Source organism: Lygodium microphyllum, chromosome 12 (assembly GCF_053477565.2).
Source record: "Lygodium microphyllum isolate KBCC chromosome 12, Lygodium_microphyllum_v1.1.10, whole genome shotgun sequence".
Taxonomy (NCBI): domain Eukaryota; kingdom Viridiplantae; phylum Streptophyta; class Polypodiopsida; order Schizaeales; family Lygodiaceae; genus Lygodium; species Lygodium microphyllum.
The window spans coordinates 77892811-77913691 of NC_141146.1; the positions used below are offsets into that span (position 1 = coordinate 77892811).

Genomic DNA, 20881 nt, shown 5'->3' on the forward strand with positions numbered 1-20881 from the left:
ATTTGTGCTTGGCTGCAGACCATGCTTGTCAGTGTTGAAGTGTGAAAAGATGATGCTTCTCGCCAAGTGCAAGCCCCTCTCATTGAATAGATTTATGATGGACCAAGGGGGTTTTTTGAGGTTATTTTTTGTTCCTTGGATGTGCTTACTCACATTATGCAACGTATCCCTTTGTACATGGATGGTAAGCTACTACATATGGTCCCATGGAGGCCTATGGTTGAGTTTCAGGAGGTACTTATGCAAGCATGTCCATTTTGGGTGGAGGTGGTTGATTTTCTCGCACATCTTTGGTGACTTTTTCCTTTGGTTTTAAGAACCCTTGGTGAGGTGTTGGTGGAGTCTTGGTTGGCCTCCCACAATAGGAATAGGGCTTGCATTCTTTTGGATACAAGGAAACCTTGCTCGGCTAAAATTTGGATATAGGGTTGCAAATGTTGGTTAATGAGTTGAAATGGATACATTTGCTGGGCATTGTTTTAGATGTGGCTAATTGGGCCATTTCATTTCAGAATGTGATAGAAGCCGTGAGGTATTGTAGCGTTCTATGGATCCTGACATGGATATGCAAGAGCATCATCCGCAATGGATGGTACAGCAGCCAGAAGGTGATCGTGTGCCGCTTGTCGAGCACGGGCATGATGATAGAAAGAAGGATGCTTCCCAAGCTGGTATTGAGTATGCATCACTTTCGATTGGTCGAAATTTGTGTCCTCAGGATGATTCTCTAGTCACTGTGATTAGATGTAATGGTAGACATGATTCTCGTTTGACTTTTGCACATCCAGCTCCACACTCTTATCACTTAAACTTTTTAACTTAGAGGTAAGGGGTTTTATATGAAATCTCAATCTTCACGTGTTCCTTCAATTAGTGTGGATGATAAAAGGGCTTTTGATTTTGCTTTGCGCTTTGATGCACGTGGGAGGGTTCTGCCTCCTCGGGATGTTTTCCGTGAGCAACAACAACAACTTACTTTTGGTGCTTCGATTGCTAGTTTGCAGAGGGCAGATCTTGTAGATGTGATCTGAAGTGAAATCGAGAGATTTCAGGTAGCTAAAGCTATTGATGTAAAAGGCAAAGGGAAAGTGGTGGTTCAATAGTTTTCTTTTTTGTGCTTTATCGTGAGAATTGCTTTATGGAATGTTAAAGGTTTTTCTTCCGGTAGTAATGAGTATCGATTGTGGAAAGTTGTGTTAGCTGGAAATTGGGATGTTTTTTGTGCTGTGGAGCGTAAACATACTTTGGCAGGATCTTCTTATGTATATAATGATTATACAATCTTTTTTAGTAGTCGTGCTCCGCATAAATCTCGAGTTATGTTGGCCGTCAGATCTTTCCTGCAACCATCTTTGGTTTCTCAGGATTCTCATGACAGATTTTTTATTTTGGAAATCCCATATGAGGGAGAGGTTTTGTCGCTAGTGGGTATGTATGCTCCTTCTACTGATTGCAAATGTCGTCAGCTTTGGGATGACTTGCATTGCCTCACCATGGCTTGTCAAGTCTTTGTTATGGGTGATTTTAATGCATGTGTATTTATGGATCAGGTGACCTCACCACACTCGGTCATGGATGGTCCTGAGCGACAGGCTTGGGATGCTTTGGCAGTTGTGTCTTTCAAACAGGACATGTGTTCCGGGATGCATCCTTCATAGTCTGGATATACTTATCGTTCTCTTCAGCATCTAAACACTTGGCCCAGATTGGATAGGATCTACATTTGTCAGAGCGAATCTTTTCTTGTTGCAGTCATTGATATGTGGGTGGAGCAACAACATGTCTTGTAAGACCACTATTCTTTGGTTTTGGAATTGACCCACATATCTATTCATGCCTTTAAGGCTCTCCTTACCCATTTGCCTCTTCGTTTCAACTAATGCTTTTTGCTACAAAATCAGTTTTTGAAATGTATTCAACAACTAATTGCTTCTTTTAGCTCTCGGGTTCTATCTAGTGGGATGAAAGCATGGGCCATTTTTAGGGATAATGCATGATCATTATGTTAACAATATGGTATTTAGCAAGCTTCCTCTTTACAAGCGGTATTGTAGCATGTGCAATCTTTGTTGGCCCACTTGCTGTCTCTGTGTGAGTCAGGGGATACATGCATTGAATTGTGGAAATGTAGAGTTCAATCTCTTCAAGAAGAGGAATATGCTAAATATAAATTGTTGGCTAGAGCAAAAGTCTTACATGACGATAATAACTGTCAATCTCATCAATTCTTTGCTCGTTTGCACTTGAAAAATTATTGTGCATTTGATGGATGAGCAAGGTGTTATGGTGATTGATCGAGCTTCCATCATTCAAAAGTGTCTTGACTTTTATAAATGGATATTGGGCCCATAGGATATTCATTTTGATGCTGTTCACTCTACTCGCCAATACATTTGCGATTTGGTTAGTAACGAGGCTAAGCGATAATGGGTTGATTTGATGGAGGATGATATTTCAGAGGATCAAGTGGAAGAGGTGTTGTCCCATTTACCTCGAAGGAAAAGCCTTGGTTGGGATGGGCTTCCTATAGAGCTGTTTTCAGCCCATGTTGAGCAGCTTAAGGACCCATTAACTCGCTTGTGTCAGCAAGTGTGGAATGCTTGTATGATGCCCTCAATCTGGAAGATTGTTGTAATTCGGTTATTGCTTAAGGTTTTCTCTCCAACCTCTTTGAAACAATGAAGACTCATTTTTGTTATGAGTTTCTTATATAAAATCTTCTCTAAAATCATTGCCAATAGATTGCAGAAAGCATTTCCGCACTTGGTTCATTCACATAAGTACTGTTTCATTAAGGGCCGAAATATAATGCTCAACATTTTGAATGTTTAGCTGGGGATTGATTATGCTAAAGCTTTAGGCCAAGAGGCTGTTTTGCTTCAGCTTGATATTGAAAAGACATTTGATTATGTTAGCTAGTCTTTTTTGCGGCATCTAATGTCCACTGTGGGATTTGGTCCTTGCATGATTTCTCTTGTTGATACCATTAGTCAGGGTGCTATGGCACATGTTGCACTTAATGGAGGGATCACAGATGAAATTGCCTTTTCTCAGTCTCTTCGGCAAGGGTGTCCTCTCAGCCCCTTGCTGTTTGCTTTAGACACTCAAACCAGATGCTCTCATTGTTGGATAAGTTGGACGATCAAGGTGGGTTTGTTGGTTTCTCTCTTCCAAGGGGGGCCCAACTTGTGGGTCAATCCTTGGCAGATGATTCCTTTATATTCCTTAAGGTTAATCGCTTGAATGTTAATCGGGTAATGGTTACATGGAATCTTTTTACTATGGCATCATGACTTCATATTAATGCTCAGACATCTACACTGCTCTCTTGTACGGAGAATGATTTGCAAGCCTTGGGCTGGCATGGAATTGTGATTTCTAAGGGAAATATAACCAAACACTTGGGCTATTCTATTGGTGTGGATGTAGCACTCTGTGCCTGGCTGGATTGGATGCCATCTTGTATTCATGATTGGTTCATGTATTGGAAATCTCAAGGCTAGCCTTTTCATGTGAGAGTTAAAGTTGCTCAATACATTATAATCAGTATGATTTTTTTAATTTTTTTTTTGCGTCTTCCTTGGACTAAGAAGTCTCTTTTGAAACTAGTTTAGCCTATTCGATTTATGTTTTGGAAAAAGAAAGGGAATCATTTGGGCGAGATGTGGATTTCGTGGCAGCTTGTGACTACTCCTAAAAGGATGGGGGGAGCAACTTTATTGGATGTTGATTTGCATATGGTTGCTTTGAGGCTAGCTCTTTTGCATGCACTATGTGTAGAGAGTCATCCTTGGTTAGATATTGCAAATTTTTTCATTGAAAGGACTAGCATCTCTCATGGTAACACAGTTAATCATGCTTCTTGGTGGCATGTTCTTAATTCCATGAGCCCTTTTAAGGTCTCTCATTCTTCTCTTCTTTCTCATTTGATTGCATCTTAGCACGCGATGTTATGTTTTTCCGTTTGGCACCCTCTTGATTTTCGTGAGGAGAATTCGTTGCAAGGAGAAGTATTGGCTACCTCCAGGTTGTTGGATTGGCCTGATAAAGATTTGCAACAAGACAAGTTTAATCGGAAGGCTTGTTTGGGGTTGCAGATGGTCCTTGATGGTATTATTTCTGGAGAGCCTCGTCTTTATTCTTTATGGCATTTTTGTCAGTACTTTCGGGTGCCTCGAGGATGCCATGATATTTGCAGGTCCATTTAGGGGACATGCTTTTGAGCTTCTCTCATTCACTTGCGTTACAACCATTGTCTCCCTGGCATGATTGGATGTTTGTGATTCTTGATGATTTTGAGAAAAGGTCAGCTAACTAGATATATCATCAGTTGGTCGAGGCCAAGAGATGGGTCAAGGGAAAGGCTAATAAATTATGGCGTATTTAGGATAGCAAAAAGAAGTGGCATGAAAGATTTATCCAACTTTAGAAGTCTTAAGGTTTCGTATCAGGGTAAAGTGTTCATGTGGATGTTGCTTATTGGGGGTCTTGTGATTGGAAATGTGTGGTATGCCCGCAAGATCTCTGTTGGTCGTAGTGTATTTTGCACTACATGTGACGATACATTGCTTCATCTCTTTGTCTCTTGTCCTATGGCTAGACAAATTTGGAGTTTTGTTTCTCATGTGTGGTCCACAACGACCCAACACCGGATATGAGCTTAGGGCAATCAGCTTTGCTAAGCTTTGTATGTGGCGGTAAAGGCACACCAAGAGGCTTAGCATCAGCCATATTAAACTTGTTAAGTATTTTGCTGATGTACTCGTCCTCTGAGAGAAACAACAAACGCTGCCCTCTGTCTCTTTTAATGCGCATGCCCAAAATGTGTTGAGCTGCCCCTAAATCTTTCATGGAGAAGATTGAACTCAGCACCCTTTTAAGAGCATTCAAAGAACTCTTATGCTGTCGTGTAATCAGCATGTCATCCACATGTAAAACCAGCACAATAAGGCTTCCATCATCAGCCTTTTTAGTGTATAAGCAGTGATTTGCATGACTGCGTTTAAATCCATGGCTGAGCATGAAGGTATCAATTTTGTTTGATATTATATGTATGGTGCTTGGATGATGGTACATAACATTATGGTGCTTGTTTGATATTGTATGAGGGTACATAACATTGAACTTATTGCTTAGGGAAAGATGGGTAGACAAGCTTGTTAGGCTTGCATCCTTCAAACCAATTAGCACTATGTTTTCAACAATGAAAACATATGTCAAGGAGGGAAAGGTATGACGTTATGTATATCAGGTTGTAATATGAATGACACATCTCTAAATAAATAGATTTGATTGCATGTTGAAAAAGATAGTCCATGGTAGTGGTTGGTCATGGGGCATAAACTTACCAAGTCCTATTGGTAGGTGGGGGGATCTCTTCCTAGATAAGGGTGTGTTCCAATCGTAGTAGTTGTGGATGAAGGAGGCTACGTGCTTTAGATCATTGGTCGATTTCCTTGAAGTTAGAATCTTTGTCCTAATGTGTTGGGGCTCTAGATTTGAAATGATTGTTGGATGGTATTTGGAAAAATCGAGCTTACTGTATTTGGATGATCAACTAGGATGATGATTCGGTACTAATGACATGGTATGTATGTGCTCGGGGTCGTCTATGGTTAATTGAAGGGTTTGAAGAAGAAGAAAGTTTTAAAGGAAATGTGGGCCTCTTTTGCATTAAAAAGCAAGGTCATCAAGATATGACCTTTTAGAATTAGGATTAGCTTTTAAGTCCATCGCACATCATTGGATACACACACGCACGCGCGCGCGTGCCCCTGCGCATGTGCACGCACGTAGGTATGTATGCATATGTTAGCAGTATTTACTTTCTGCTGTTCTACTTGGTGTGAGTAAAAAGGGAATATAAACATAGGAAGAGGAAAATCATGACATCACCTGAGTCTACGAATGCACTGTGTAACTGATGGTGTGTGGGACACTGGTGCATGGCCATTGACGATTAGGTCTTAATAAAGTATTGAGGGAGGGGTCAATGCAATAGCAGAAACATCCTGCCACTGATGAAAACCAAACACCTCCATGGCAACCACACGAATACAGTTATTTGAAGAAGCAGTTTGGTGGTTGAATAAGAAATGTGTTCTTGCTTCTTATTTGTGGCTGTTGCAAACCTTGACACTGTCTGCAACATCATTTCGCACACACCTCTCTCTCTCTCTCTCTCTCTCTCTCTCTCTCTCTCTCTCTCTCTCTCCCCCCCCCCCCCCCCCCCCCCCGGGCGCTCCCCGGGCCCCTTTGTAATTGTCTCATAGGCTGTATGTAGTGTGACTAGGATTCAGGGTTGCATTTCAGCCCGAGGTGTCAAAACATACTTTCACACCTGTATACAAATTTGTTGTTGCTTCTGCTGTTCTATAGAGGATGGTCTGGTTCCATGATGTGCTATTTGCATATTGCTCTGCAGGCAGTACACAACCATGATCTCCTATTTGCAATATTGCCGAGGAACTATTGATCCTGACATCCCTTTACCAGTAATGAGGTCACTTCTGTTTGAAGGTCAAGATGGGGATGATGACCGAGAGCTTGAACAAGTAAATTAATATCTAACTCAGGAGCACAGTTTTCAATCAATTGAACATGTTCTAATGCAATCTCTGTGCAGATTGATAAAGAACAGGGTGAACTTGTTCAATTGAATTCTTCTATTCTTAAATCAGAAGCCACATCTCTTGTCAATGTGGTAAGCTCTTTGATAGTACTCAGAGAATTTGCATGTCTTAGTCCTATCGCCAATGGCTAACAGCATCATAATTCTTTTGCATTCTCATCTAGTATATTCTGACATTCTCCTGTTGTTTTACTGTTGCAGCTAGCAAAAGACATTACACAAGGAAGTGAAATGGGCAAGGCAATGGCTTTCTATGCATTAGATGCGTTGCTTGTAGTGGATACAGATCAAATAATTCTCAGTCAGATTCAAAGTAGGGGATTGTTACAGAATTGTCTTGCAGATATTAGCACCAATTCTTATCAGGTTGGATCAAGAGGTTGCCATAAAGCTTATGTAATTTCTTTTTTTGTGTTCAGACTGTTAATTTTGAATACAAACTATGGATTTACGCTCAACTGTACAGTTAATTTTTTCAGTTGGATTCTTCTGCTTTCTTGGTAGGTGGTATTGCTTCCTTCTGCAGCTTCTGTACGCAGGCTTTACACCCTTGAAGCTGAGCTGGCATTGCTTCTTCGTATTGGCTATCAAAATAAGAAACGAGGGGCTCAAGCGCTGTTTGCAATGGGTGCTCTGCAGCACCTAACATCATGCAAAGCTATTGATGCTCAGATATCGGTATTTCTCTTACTGAAGTCAGATCTTTGACAAAACAATCTGATGTCGGTGGTTCTCCTATTTGACATGTAACTGATCACAAGTTTTTCCAGGAAGGGGTAAGATCGGAGCAAGTTACCCTGTATGGTACTGGTCTGCCATCACAGCATGAAAGACACCATCTGATTGTGTTGCCTGTCCTGCGGTTAGTATCTTGTTTGGCGACTCTTGTCGAAAGCAATAATACACTAGAGGTGTGTTCTGGTACCTTAATCCATGCAGTTTAATTTTAATGTTTGTAACAGACAGTTTAGAAGTGTTTTACTTAGTTTGACACTTCTGGTCTTGTTTTTAATTCAATAAAAGAATATTCTAATAATAAAACAAATACTTCAGAGAAAATTCTGAGGCAAAATACAAAGTACAAGGAACTCTATAAAGAGTAACTAAATAGATTACAAATACAAGGGTGGTATGGTTCCTTGTACTTCGTATTTGTGAAGGCGTAGTGGTTTACCCAAAGAAGGCCATGTCACATGGATACCTCCACATCCACTCTCCTCGGCCTAACTGTAATCTTTGTAATGGGCCCAATATCTCCATCCAGGTGGCTCAGTTTGGGTTAATGTGCCACTTCCTCTCGAAGTGTAACACTACTATGATCCTATGTCTCCAACATCCAGCGAACACTACTTGGTCGCACTGATTGATAGAAGAATGTCCCCTCTAGAGAAGAGAGCAATCAAAGTCTTTGAAGTGCTTATATGTGTTTCCCAATCTGGCGAAGCTCCATTACACCCCGCAGCAGAGATAACGGAGAGGATACATGATGGGGTATATAGTAGGAGGCAGCAGAGGCAGGCATGGGCTGTACAGCCACGCCAGTCCGAGAGACTGAGACACACTCCATGAGGATACTCTCATGGAATGTACGAGGCTTCGAAGGTCATCACTTTAGGCAGGGCCCGAGCCTCATGCGACAGGATCTGCACAGAGCTCTAGTAGGAGAATCGATTGATTTTCTTATGTTACAGGAGCACCATCTTACGACAGACAGGATATCCCGATGCTGCGGGAAGCTATTGCCAGGTCAGAGTCACACTTACTAGGCAGCAGCTGTAGGAGCTACCGAGATACAGGCTGGAGTGTGTATATGTGTTGGGAGTAGTGGACTTGGTTGGTACAAGGCTGGGGTATTCTCATTCCAGGGAGAGCCATGTGGGTCTCGTCAAGAGTGGAGGAGGCACTCATTGGTTTGTTGGCCATAGACAATTTTGGACCACCCTCAGTCAGTCTCTACCACAGGTCGATCACTGGATGGTAGGGGGTGACTTTAACATGGTGGAGGCTCTTGAGGACAGGAGAGGCAGATGCACAGAAATCATTAGGGGAGGAGAGCAGGCTGCTTGGGAGGAGTTCTTATTCCAGATTAGAGGCCAGGATCCATGGTTCACAGCAGAGTTTGGCAGGACCACAGGCTCACTTCAATTCTCTAAGAGAGAGAGGGCGATAGGAGCCAGGACTTTCTCCAGGATTGATCGATTTTATGTGGATGACTGGGCCTGCGACGACAGAGGCGGCCTTACATGCATCATACCTAGCACGGCCCTCTCGGACCACTCACGAATTCAGATACTTCTTCTTGAGAGAGTAGGGGGACCCCATTCCAGTGTTAGGATTCCAGAGCACTTGTTTTATGAGGATGATCTTAGAGAAACAGTCACACAGTCTTGGAGATCTAGACCCTTCTCAGCTGGATGGGCAGCTAGTGACTTGGGTGAGAGCCTTCAATAGATTAGTTCCCTCTTCAGAGAGGACACCACAAGGAGGAGACAAAGCCTTCTAGAGAAGGAAAGAGCTGCTAGGGCATCATTGGTTGCTTTATAGAGGGAGGAGGAGAGACGGCCAGGATGTAGATGGATAGTTGAGAGGATGCATACCGCGATGGCAGAGATTGACTCCATGAAGGAAGCTAGATCAGAGTACATATTTCATGTGAGAGCCTCTTTTTGGACTCAATCTGAGGATAGGGTTAATAGGGATTTTTTTGCACCACATGGCCTAAACAATCTAGCCAGGGTGTTAGGAGACTCAGGAGAGCTGATGGATCCATTGCATAGGGCCCTCTAGAGGCGAGACAGGTGGCCGCACAATACTATACATCCCTTCTAGGATCCACCACTAGACCCCCTAGATATGTGAGAGAGAGAAGCAGTTTGGCAGAGCACGCAGAAGGTGGTTACAGTCAGGATTAGCAGAAATTTGATCGCCCATTTTACAAAGGAGTTGCAGGAGGCACTTCAGGAACTACCCTCAGGCAAGTTCCCAGGGGGAGATGGACTAGATAAATCCTTCTTTTTGAGCTACTAGGATCTTATCAAAAAAGGCCTTCACTCAGCCTTTCAGGAGATTATGGCATCAGGGACTATGCTAGAGAGACTCTCTGAGGGGCTGATTCAACTTATCCCAAAAGGAAGTGGAGATAAATTGGAGATCACACAGTGGAGACTGATCACCTTGCTTGGAACTGCCTATAAGATCCTTGCAAAGGCGATTAGTCTCAGACTGGCACCATTGATGTCAGATATTGCACACCCCCACTCAGACAAGATTCTTCCGAGAGCGCAACATCTTGGTCAACATTTTCACCTTCTGGGAGACCACAGCTTTGGCTAGATCCAAGAGGCAAGACCTTATTGTGCTCCTTCTCGACTTTGAGAAGGCATATGATTGCGTGGATTGGGAGTTCCTGGAGGGCACAATGCTGAGGAAGGACTTTCCAGAGCAGTGGGTCAAGGGTGTAGCGGCTATCTATTCTTTAGCACATAGCTAGGTCATGACTGGAGAGGCAAGAGGAGATAGATTCAGCATCCATAGATCAGCTAGATAGGGATGTCCACTTGCTTCGTTCTTGTTTCTATTTGTAGCAGAGGCCATGAGTTCCTTCTTGAGAGACAGATCTACAGGTATCAGAGGCATCAGGCTACCCATCCTTGAATTTGAGGAGCTTGTTGATGTGGAGTTTGCTGATGATACAACAGTTTACTTGGATGGAAATGAGGGAAACTTTAGAGCCTTTGTAACAGCCATGTTTTGCAGATCATCAGGAGCATTAATGAATTGGCACAAATCCTTTGGATTTTGGATATGCGACACTAGATAGCCAGAGTGGCGACCACATGAGGATTCCACATGGGTTCCTTGTGGGACCGCTGTGAGATATCTCGGATGCCATGTGGGGATCGACATTACCTCAGAGCAGCAGCTGGCACCATTCCTTTTGAGCATTAGACAGAAGCTTTCGTACTGGAGCTCGGCGAGACTCTCGTTGGCAGGAAGAGTAGTAGTTGCCAACCAAGTTCTTCTTGCGACCATGTGGTACATCACTTCTTGTTGGGATTTCTCTAGGTCGTGTATTGGCCAGGTGAAACGCCTCATCAAGAACTTCATTTGATCAAGAGGAGATGGGAGTCGAGCCAGAGCAAAGGTGGCTTGGGATGTCATCATACAGCCTAGAGGAGGATTGGGTATCATAGACCCAGATAGTCAGAGCAAAGCCTTATTGGTCAAGCTCATTGTTAGCAGTGTGCTTCCAGGTGAGGATCCCTGCAAGAAACTTCTGATTGGGAGGCTAGAGGATTGGACACCTATACATGGAGAACCATGGCAGCCCAGCATTCACAGGATATTTCAAGAGATTAGCACCAGAGATTTAGCGAGGAGCTTCGAGGTTAGATTTGCAGCTACCATTATTAGAGCTTGGAGATCTGTATCTCCAAGGCTCCACCAGCTCCCCCCGACTACTATTGAAGAGAAGAGGAGACAGCCTCTTCTCTTTAATCATTATTTGAGATCAGAGTCAAGCCACACCATTGGGCAGCAGGCACACTTATCATGGGGGGGATTCTCTTTACAAGTCCCTATATCAGTGGGGGAGTGGTTTGCATTTTAGGAGTTACCATGCGAGACCCAAAGGGAGAGATTACACGGTCTTAGGGGAGCCAAGGCTATGATTGAGGCCGTGATGGAAGGGGCTCCACCAGATTGGCAAACTGAAACAACTTCCTCTCAAACTTGGATTGGTCTTTTCTCTAGAGGGGATATCCGTCTAGCAGTCATTGCATCTAGCAGAGACAGGACATTCACTGTCACAGTTGAGGAGGATGGCCATCTCCAACGAGAAGACCTTGAGCTTAGAGCACTCAATGACAGCTCCGGGCAGACAATCAGAGTAGTGGCACACTTTCAAAGAAAATGGCACATGGACCCAGACCCAACCACTTGTCTTATAGATGGATGGAGATATTGGGCAAAGCAAAGGAGGCCTCTACAAAGACTTCAATGGGATCTAGGAGAGTGGGTGTGAACGGATCCCTTCCTTGATAGGCCATCCGACATCCCCTTCTTGGCTACACTACTAGATTGGGATGGAGGATACAGATGAGCAAGATTAGAGCACAGCTTGCAGCCATCCTTCATTGGAATAGAGAGGGAGTCTCAAATGAGTTCCTATACGACTTTTGGAGGCGGCTACATGACAGCTTCAGGCCTAGGAAGATATCTCTCTTTCTACGGCTTTTAGCTTGTAGGAGTTTAGCAGTTGGCACTTGGCTTGGATATGGGAGGGACCTAGTGGCTTGCGCCCGATGTGGTGTGCCAGAGGAGACACATAGACATTGCCTATGGGATTGCCTATGGGTTCAGCATGCTGCTATGAGAACACTCAGGGGAGCATTTCTTTTCTCATCATTGGGCAACATCTGAGCATGATCCTGTCAGAAGTGGTGCAGCAATGGAAGCATAAACAACATGCTGAAATAAACTGCTGAAATACAAGACAAGAAAAATAAACACAACTACAAATGAGAACTCAGACGTATGCCCGGGAAACGGAATCCATATCGAATACGAGATAGCAGCATACAACAGTGACTCACTGGCTATGCGGGCACCTTGGCACCGGCTCCTCTCTCCTCAGAAGAATCCACAAATGATGGCTGAAGTACTGAAGAGGAGTAGGAGCTTGGCAATATATAGGCATAAACTGGGGGGAGCATTAAATGCAGTCGGCCAGCATTAAATCCTCCCTAGCCCTAAAAAAGGGCACTAGAAATGCCAAAAAAAAAAAAAAAAACTACCAGAGCTCCTGTAGCACAAACTCACCTTGAGCTAACTAATCTACTAATACCCTCTCTCAGATCAAGGGTAAGCTGATATAATACAATAGTACAATGATGGGGAATGAGAAACTATACAACATAGAACCACCAAAAGAACCATGGATATCCAAGTGGTGAGTGGTCAGTCCACCACCAAGATGCCTCGGAGAATATCTGACGTCGATGTTGATCATAACAGCACCACCTGAAAATAGAGAAGAATCATAGCAGCTCTGTGTGTTATGTCACCTATGTCACTTAGGACATACAAGACCAATCTGCCAAACATGTCTCTGAACATGTGACTATGGAATCCCAGCCTTTGGCCAAAACTGCCATAGTGTCCCCTCATGTGGGTTCCAGACAAAAGCCTCCCGCTTTCTGTCAAGTAACCAACCCATCATGAACCTGGATGTCAATCCTAGCTCTAGGATTTGTACTTGCCAGACTTCGGTCGATGCGTCAGGGAAGTCTCTCTCTGGATCCTTTGCATGTGGATAGACATATAGATGAGGCACGGGGCCCCATCTTACCATCATCTCACTCTCCCTCTCTGGCACTGGAGAGTCGTGAGGGATGTCCGCATCACCACCACTAGAAAGTAGTTGAGGAAGGGGCTACTAAGCCCTTCCCGCGATCTGAGAAAGAGAATCCCTTCCGTGCCGTGGACTTCGCCTTGGCTGGAGGATCGAAAACCGAATCTGAGGTAGATGATGACTCGTCGAAGGCATCCGCATCCGACTTCGTTTTCTGCTCCGTTTTCTTCTTGGAAGCCGCTAACTCTTTGCATTCCTTCCTTAAATGACCTTTCTTGCGACATTGATAACACTGGGCCTTCGACTTCTTCATCTTTGAACCCCTCTCTGAAGCTGCAAGAGGCTCACTTGAACCTCCGTGATGTGACGGAACCCTGCCCTGTAGTTGCAACTGTAGTTGCAAAGTAGCCTCATGCTCAAGTAGCATGGAGGACATGTGAAGAAAACTGATAGAAGTCGTAGATGTCTGCGCCTGTAAAGCATTCGCCGCTCCACCAAACTCCTGAGGAAGCTTGTAGAGTGCCATACCAACAAGATGTGTCTCTGATAGGGAAGACTGCATAGTAGGAAGCTGGTTCTAGAGTTGGGTAACACAAAGTCGGAAGGATTGAATCGTATCTTTGGATTCAAACTTCAGTTTTGTTGGAGCTGACCATAGAGAGTAACGGCCCGCATGGTGAAAGGAGCCTCGTACATCAACTGTAACTTTGACCATACGTCTGAAGCCGTTGTACAGGAAGTGACCGCCGGTAGGACTTCTTTGGAAATACATCGAAGTAATGCTGAATAAGCACGGGCATCATCCGAATCCCATGTAAGCATTGCCTCCTCATGGTTGTCTTCATCAAAATCAGATGGAACTGGAGAAGGTTGTCGAGGACGTGCCACAGCTCCGTTAACCACGTACCATAACCCCTTCTAAATAAACCAAGCCTTCATCACCGCACTCCACGTGTAATAATCAGGTCCATGGAGCTTATCATCAGTGGATGTGCATGGAGGAGCCATCTGGAGAGGATTCATAAAAGAAGTAGAGAAAAGAAGGGATTGGGGAGGAAACACAGCCAAGCCACGAGCATAGACTGCAAAAAGCAAGAGTTCACATGCAGTAGAACCCAAAATTTGATCAGAATAAGCCAAAATCTACTGCATAAAGTCAGAAAATCAATCAAAAACAGCAAAAACGGCCTGATGATGGAAGCGCCCAGCTAGGATGAGATGCAGAAATACCAAAACGCAGGCTGTACAGATGCTGACTGCAGCAAAAAATGCAGGCAAAACTGGTCGCCTGATTGGAGCAGCTCCCTGATCAGCAAGAGGGAAAACAGTTCTGAAATCAGCAATAAAACACAACAGAAACACAAAACCTGAAAACTGATACCATGTCAAGTGGTGCAGCAATGGAAGCATAAACAACATGCTGAAATAAACTGCTGAAATACAAGACAATAAAAATAAACACAAATACAGATGAGAACTCAGATGTATGCCCGGGAAACAGAATCCATATCGAACACGAGACAACAGCATACAACAGTGAGTCATTGGCTGTGCGGGCACCCTGGCACCGGCTCCTCTCTCCTCAAAAGAATCCACAAATGATGGCTGAAGTACTGAAGAGGAGTAGGAGCCTGGCAATATATATAGGCATAAACTGGGGGGAGCATTAAATGAAGTCGGTCAGCATTTAATGCTGGTTGTCCAGCATAAACCCCTTAAAAAAGGCACTAGAAAATGCCAAAAGAAAATACTGCCCAGCCCTTGCAGCACAGACTCACCCTGAGCTGACTAATCTGCTAAGAGATCCCTACCTCAAAACACTCATAGACACAATGGACTCAAGGACATTGTCACAGATGGGAGCTGATTTCCAGCATTATAGTTTGGTACATATGGACTGCAAGATGTAGCCAGGTCATTGATCTTCAGGATATACCCTCTGGGGAGCCTTTATCGAGGATGTGGACAGAGATAGTCCATACTCTCTGTGGGAGATGGGAGAGGTTGTAGGGCAGCTCTGAGAGGATGAGGAAGAAAAGAGAGGCTTTCTTGAGGATTTGGGATTCAGACACCTTTCACACTACCCCTCAAATGGTCTGGCACTTTAGCCCACCAAATTGGTTGTTTACACAACCATTCTATCTTTGATGTACTTAGTTACTCTTCACATAGTTTCTTGTTCTTTGTATTTACCTCAGGGGGACTTTCTCCGAGGTGTTATTAATAGAATTCTCTTTTCTTGGGAAAAAAAAACTTCTATTTCTTCCAAACCTCAAAAACTAACACCAATTTAATGAGCTCAAAAAATAGGCTTGCATGTGGAAGTGACAATAAGTTCCACTATGTTTTGCCTTGGCGAAAACTATCTTTGCTATCCTCAAATAGTGAGTATCTATTGGCTCCTTTCTCACATGCATACATATAGTTATGCATACATGTGCATGATAAGCTAGCTTCTCAATCATGTGTTTGGGGTTATTCAAGCAATTGAAAGACTACAATTGGATGTGTATGGCATGAGGTTTCACAATGGCCTTATACACCTTTTCAAGAACCTTTGGTTGTGCAAGAACTTGTTAATGCTTACACTTTACTCCAAGGAGGCATCATATACATTTGTGATGTGATTATGTCCTCCCTTTTGAAGCTCTTAATGGAAACTAACACACTTAAGGATTGGAAACTCAAAAGCAACATTCTAGGGTGTTATTTGCTCTCCCTTGGATAGACCGCATTTGGATAAATGAGTGAAATGGTGGATGTCAAATGTTAGAAAACTTTGGAAAACAAGTTGCATTTGAAACAAAGCCTATTTCTTTGGAGTTCTAGAGTGGGACTTTTGCTGGTGGGACAGAAATTTGCAAAATACAACATTGTGTCATCTCACAGGCATTTTGGAGGCTACCCCACATCTTCTTCGATGTTTCGTAGTATTGAGGTTTTGTTGGATCAACTTTCTTAGCAATTGCATGCTCGTTTTCTTCTATATATAGATTTGGTAAATTGTTGTAGTTATTTCGCAGATTTGTATCGGGTGCTTCAGCATTTCACAAACCATGCTTTTGGGGAATTAAATCACTCATCCCTACAACTACTTTTGCCACTAACTGCACCATAATTTTGATACAGAGACTTTGCTTTTAGATGTGTTTTCTAATGTTTCTAATTTTAGAAGTAGTCTTGGCTATAAAGTCGCCTCTCTTTTGACAATCCTGATATATTCAAAAGGGGACTTTTAAAAAAAAGGGAGCATCTATCTATCTATTTCTAAAGATAACCACAGTAGTCATTTGTTTGTCTTTCTCTAAACAAGATGGACAAAAAACTGTATTTGCCATAGCAACGTGGGATGGGATATAAGACACATCCCTTGAATTCCTTTGTTTTGGGACCTTGTTCCTTGTGTTCCTAATTGGTCCCGTCCCATTTCGACCAGCTGCTAGACGTGTCTTGAGAGGAGAGGGCAGGTGGGATGTCGAAGGGGGATGCCACATGGTAGGGGTATATTGAACCTGATGCACGTGCGCGTGCACACACACACACACACACACACACACACACACACACACACACACACACACACACACACACATCCTGTCACATTGTACCTTTTCGTGTTTACTACATTGCTCATAGCAATTCCCCACACCTCCTTGCTCTATGCAACTAAGGACTTGCCATCGTCGATTAGTCGTAGGCTCCTTGGCATTGTGCCCAATGGCAACTCCACTTTGTGCCCAATAATTGGTTTCCTACCATCTCTTCCCACTCTAGATTCCAAGCTTTGTAGACTACTTGTCTTCACCTATGTTCAGTTCTTGAGGCTATGGGCTATCTCTACCAAGTTGCATGGGGCTTGTCTTCTCGACTTATGTGAATAAAACATGTAATGTCTTAGGTTTTCATCCGAAGTTCGTTTCCCATCCCTAATTTCCCTTGTTCCCTTCTCCTACCTATCTAGAATCCTGTCCTCTATTACCTATACCATGTTATGGTATTTGCACTTTTCCTAGTTTATTTTAATATGTGTTATGTTGACATTGAACAAAAAAACATGTTGTATTATAACTCATTGATGTGCATGCTTGGCAATTATTTGATTTCTGTTGTAGACTCGTTCTCGCCAGTCCTTCCTCCCCCACCTTGCGTCCACCTGTCCTCGCCCATCTACCTTGTTGCCTGGACATGTGCTCACGCCCTGCACGCTGTCTTATTCCTCCCTCCACCCCCTTCCCTGCGGATTACCGTCGCCTCCTCCGCCTCGAGGCTCGGCCACGTGAACACACCACCTGTGTTGAAAATAGCAATCCCCCCCCCCCCCCCCAAAAAATCTCTGTGGACACGGCTCGTGAGTTATTGGAGAGCTTGCCCTATGCCTCCATGAAGGGGGTCATTTACATGATTCCTTGGTATAACATCTTCACAATTGAGACATTTGCGCTCCATAAGAGATTTCTAAGACATCCACTCACCTTACTTTTCCCCGGACTAGCATGGAGTACCGCCAATTAGTGGAGGACTTTGGACGGCTCTTCGGCACAGTTCTTCCTCCCTTCTTCGTGGATGCAGTGATAGTTGTAGGAGTCCCAAAGGTACGAGTGGTCATGAAACACACAAAGAGTATACCAAAGTTCCTAGAGATTGAGGCAGGAGGTCACTCCTTTAGGCAGCAAGTCATTGTGACCGGGCAATCAGGGCAGTGCCTGTGTTGCCATGACTTTGGGCATCAGGCAGTAGATTGCACCCATTTTGGAGCCAAGGCCACTCCGCCGCCAGGCCCGCAAGTGGACGTTGATGGTTTCATACGCGTCCAGAGATGACAAAGAGGGAGACGGCAAGGGGGGCTATAGCGAGCTCCTGAGATAGCCTCATCAGCAGGGAGCAGGAGGTCGAGTGATGCCCCCCCCCCCCCCCCCCCAGACAGGATTGCAGTCCCCCATATCCACCACCCACGCTATAGACTACCTCACCTGAGATCCCATAGCCCCCACACCCACCCCCTCAACCTCCCATGGATCCCCCATTGACCTTGGCCCACAGCCCCCCTCTTCCAGGGCCACTAGCCCTACCCCACACTCGCCACTCGCCACCCGCCTCCAACCACCCCACCATCCCTCAATTCTCTTCCCTCCCACCACCTCCCCTGCCGAGCACCCCCACTGATCCGCACTCGGTGCAGGTGATCCCTCCCCCTCCCCCCTCTCATAGGAGATGATGAGCCATACTCGCCTACATCCTCCTCGCACCAGCAGCCTTGCCCCTTCCCCCCCCAACCCCACCCCACACGGCCACGAGCTCATCTGTCCCTACCGCCCATTACACTTTCTTGAGACAGGCGCAGCTATTATCACAAGAGTTCCTCCGCAATGGCCTATGGTTTTACTTGAGAGTTGCAGAGCGCGGAGAGATCCCACTACCTCTAGAGGGGGGGTCTTCGTGGTGCGTAAGTCAAGGAGGGGCAAGGTCCATCTACTAGCACCATCAGATAGACCAAACTACGCCTTTTTCCTTCAATCCTCTCACTGAGGGGATTGGATGATGACACAGATAGACGAGTGGGTGAAGAGTCAGGTGGCAAACCATATCTTGCAATGAATGGGAGAAGAGGGACTAGCACTGTTTGCACAGCAGTGGCCAGGTTGCATGATGGACATTAACTGGTGGGCTGGTGTCGAGGTCCCACACGTGAGCATTATCTTTTGAGCCCCTCCACAATGGAGAGCTCCGATGGATGTGATCAAGTGGCCCCTGGCACAAGCGGCCCGTTTTTGCCAGTGTATACAGTCACGACTCTCACCCCGGCTCGCACCATCAGGACCAAGCGAGAGGTGTATAGGTTGGTGGAGAACGAGGTGTTGCAGTGGGCATCAGGTTGCCAGAGAGAAGTCGAGTTGAGGAGAATGTAGATTGATGCTACAATACCTCAAGAGTGTCTTGGCCCCTCAGTACGATAGCCGCCGGTAGAGCTCGGGGAGGTATGGGCCGCTAAGTTTTCACAATTAGCTATCCCCCTACAAGTGGCAGGCTGAGAGCGCGACGCCCCACATGGGGGTGTTTGGCCCTTGACAGACTGTAGCAGGATGAGGCGATAGCTATCCTTTCGTGGAGGAGGATTCGGGTGATGGGCCTTTAAGGGAAGATATGGCGACTGGACCCCTATGTTTTTTGGAAGGATCTTCGAGAGTGGTGCCTCTCGATTTGGGAGGGATGACCATTGGATGAGCTGGAGTGGGATCCAGGAGACAGTGAATCTGGCCCGCGGCTACGGTCGCCAAGAAGCCTTCGAGGTTCCTGGAGTACACAACCACGATTGGCAGACACGTGCTGATGCAGGAGAACATGGACTGGGCGCCATCGCATAGCAGGTATTGGGCGGAGCAGAGCATCATGGATGCTTTCCGATGGATTTTCTGGCGCCGCCTATGGGACAGTTGGAGGCCACGGAGCGTACCGTATTTTGTATGGCTGGTGGCACATGGAGGCTTGGCGGTAGGGAGTTGGTTAGCCCAAATGCAGAAGGATGGAGGATGTAAATGCTACACATATCAACTTCTGGAAACTCCAAAGCACTGCCTTTGGTCATGCAAGACGGCACAACCAGTTTGGAGAGGAGTTGGCCACATCCTCCGTCGTACAGCATCCAGCCTTGGATGTATCTCTTTGGGAGCTTTCTACTGGCAGGCAGTCAATCAGGGTCGTCACCTTCTGTATGAGGTTGGGATGCAAGACACGATCTTCCTTATTGAGGCGGGGTTGTGCACAATAGCTGGCTTGGGGGCTCTACCCATTTGCCAAGTACTGGCCGCTCTGAGGTATGGGAGATCATAGGGAGTCTCACTGAATGGCATATCTGGAGGGCGCGATGTCAGAAGGTTTTTGGAGGAGAGAGACTTTTTGTACTGGCGATTTCGGCAGAGCTATGTACCTCCATTATCCACTCCCTTCGCGGCCGATGGAACCAGGTGCAGGGCGAGTACTGAGCTCGTCAGTAGCTCCGTCTTCACTTCATGCGCACTTGGGGCTGCCAAGACTTGTTTTTCGTGATGCATGCAGGAAGCCCGAAATAGTGATACACTCCCCCTCCATGGCTTCTTGCCCCCATCTCCCCTAGATCGCCCTGAGAGGCTTGTATATTTGATATCTTTGTGACTCTATATCAGCTCTAGCTAGTCTGTTGAGTAGGAGCACTTGTTTGTATTCAAGGTTTTTCTAAAGTAATATAATTAGCCACTCTTTATTTGCAAAATAAAAGAGAGTCCAATATTCACAATGGCTTGAAAGCTCTATTGGAGTTCATTCTCTCTTTTTTCTATAAAGAGTATGTATATTAGTCAGAGAAGAAGTAGAAAAGTCAAGGCATGGTCATTAAAGAGATGGCCAGAAGCCAAGAAACTAAATCATCTGTGCTCAAGATATCAACTTGCTAAATAAGATAAAGCTACCACTAAAGAAGTCCCTTCAGCTTTGCAAGATAGTGTTGGATGTCGAGGCAACATAGAAAATGGACACTTTGTGAATCCAAATATGCCAATAATCCTAGAATGCGAGGAAATAAAATAGAATCTTCCTATAAGCTTCTGTTAGACCATGATATTTAGGCTTGCCAAAGACCCAATTAAAAGGATGCATCCTAGTCTCTAGCATAGCATGCTAAATGTTAGAAAGGAGGATCCAAATCTTCTGAGCAAAAGAACACGAAATAAATCTAACATGAAGACGCAATTTGTAGTGGTATAGAAGAATCAATTTCTATCGGGAATACCCCTACCATGAAGAGCCGATGCAAGGGAAGACCACCCATCAACATTCTCCAAATGAATATCTCACATTCAAATGACATCTTATTGATCCATCACTCCATCATTGTCAATTTCCACCAAGCTAAAGATTTGGGCAAT

At 44.8% G+C, this 20881-nt stretch overlaps 1 protein-coding gene across 2 annotated transcripts in view; it reads left to right on the plus strand.

Annotated features, from left to right (window-relative positions):
- EMB3142 (nuclear pore complex protein (DUF3414)) overlaps positions 1 to 20881 on the plus strand; it is a 186710-nt gene that overhangs the window by 159848 nt on the left and 5981 nt on the right. The window contains exons 33-37 of one of the 2 annotated variants that reach the window (XR_015692667.1): positions 6425 to 6554; positions 6626 to 6703; positions 6833 to 6997; positions 7136 to 7309; positions 7402 to 7493. Coding sequence is in view for 1 of the 2 variants with exons in the window: in XM_087689635.1 (XP_087545761.1) it covers positions 6425 to 6554; positions 6626 to 6703; positions 6833 to 6997; positions 7136 to 7309; positions 7402 to 7542 (688 nt within the window). In the remaining variant the exon portion in view is untranslated. Of the gene's footprint in view, positions 1 to 6424; positions 6555 to 6625; positions 6704 to 6832; positions 6998 to 7135; positions 7310 to 7401; positions 7543 to 20881 lie in introns of both variants that reach the window. The other variant, XM_087689635.1, reaches the window with a different exon arrangement.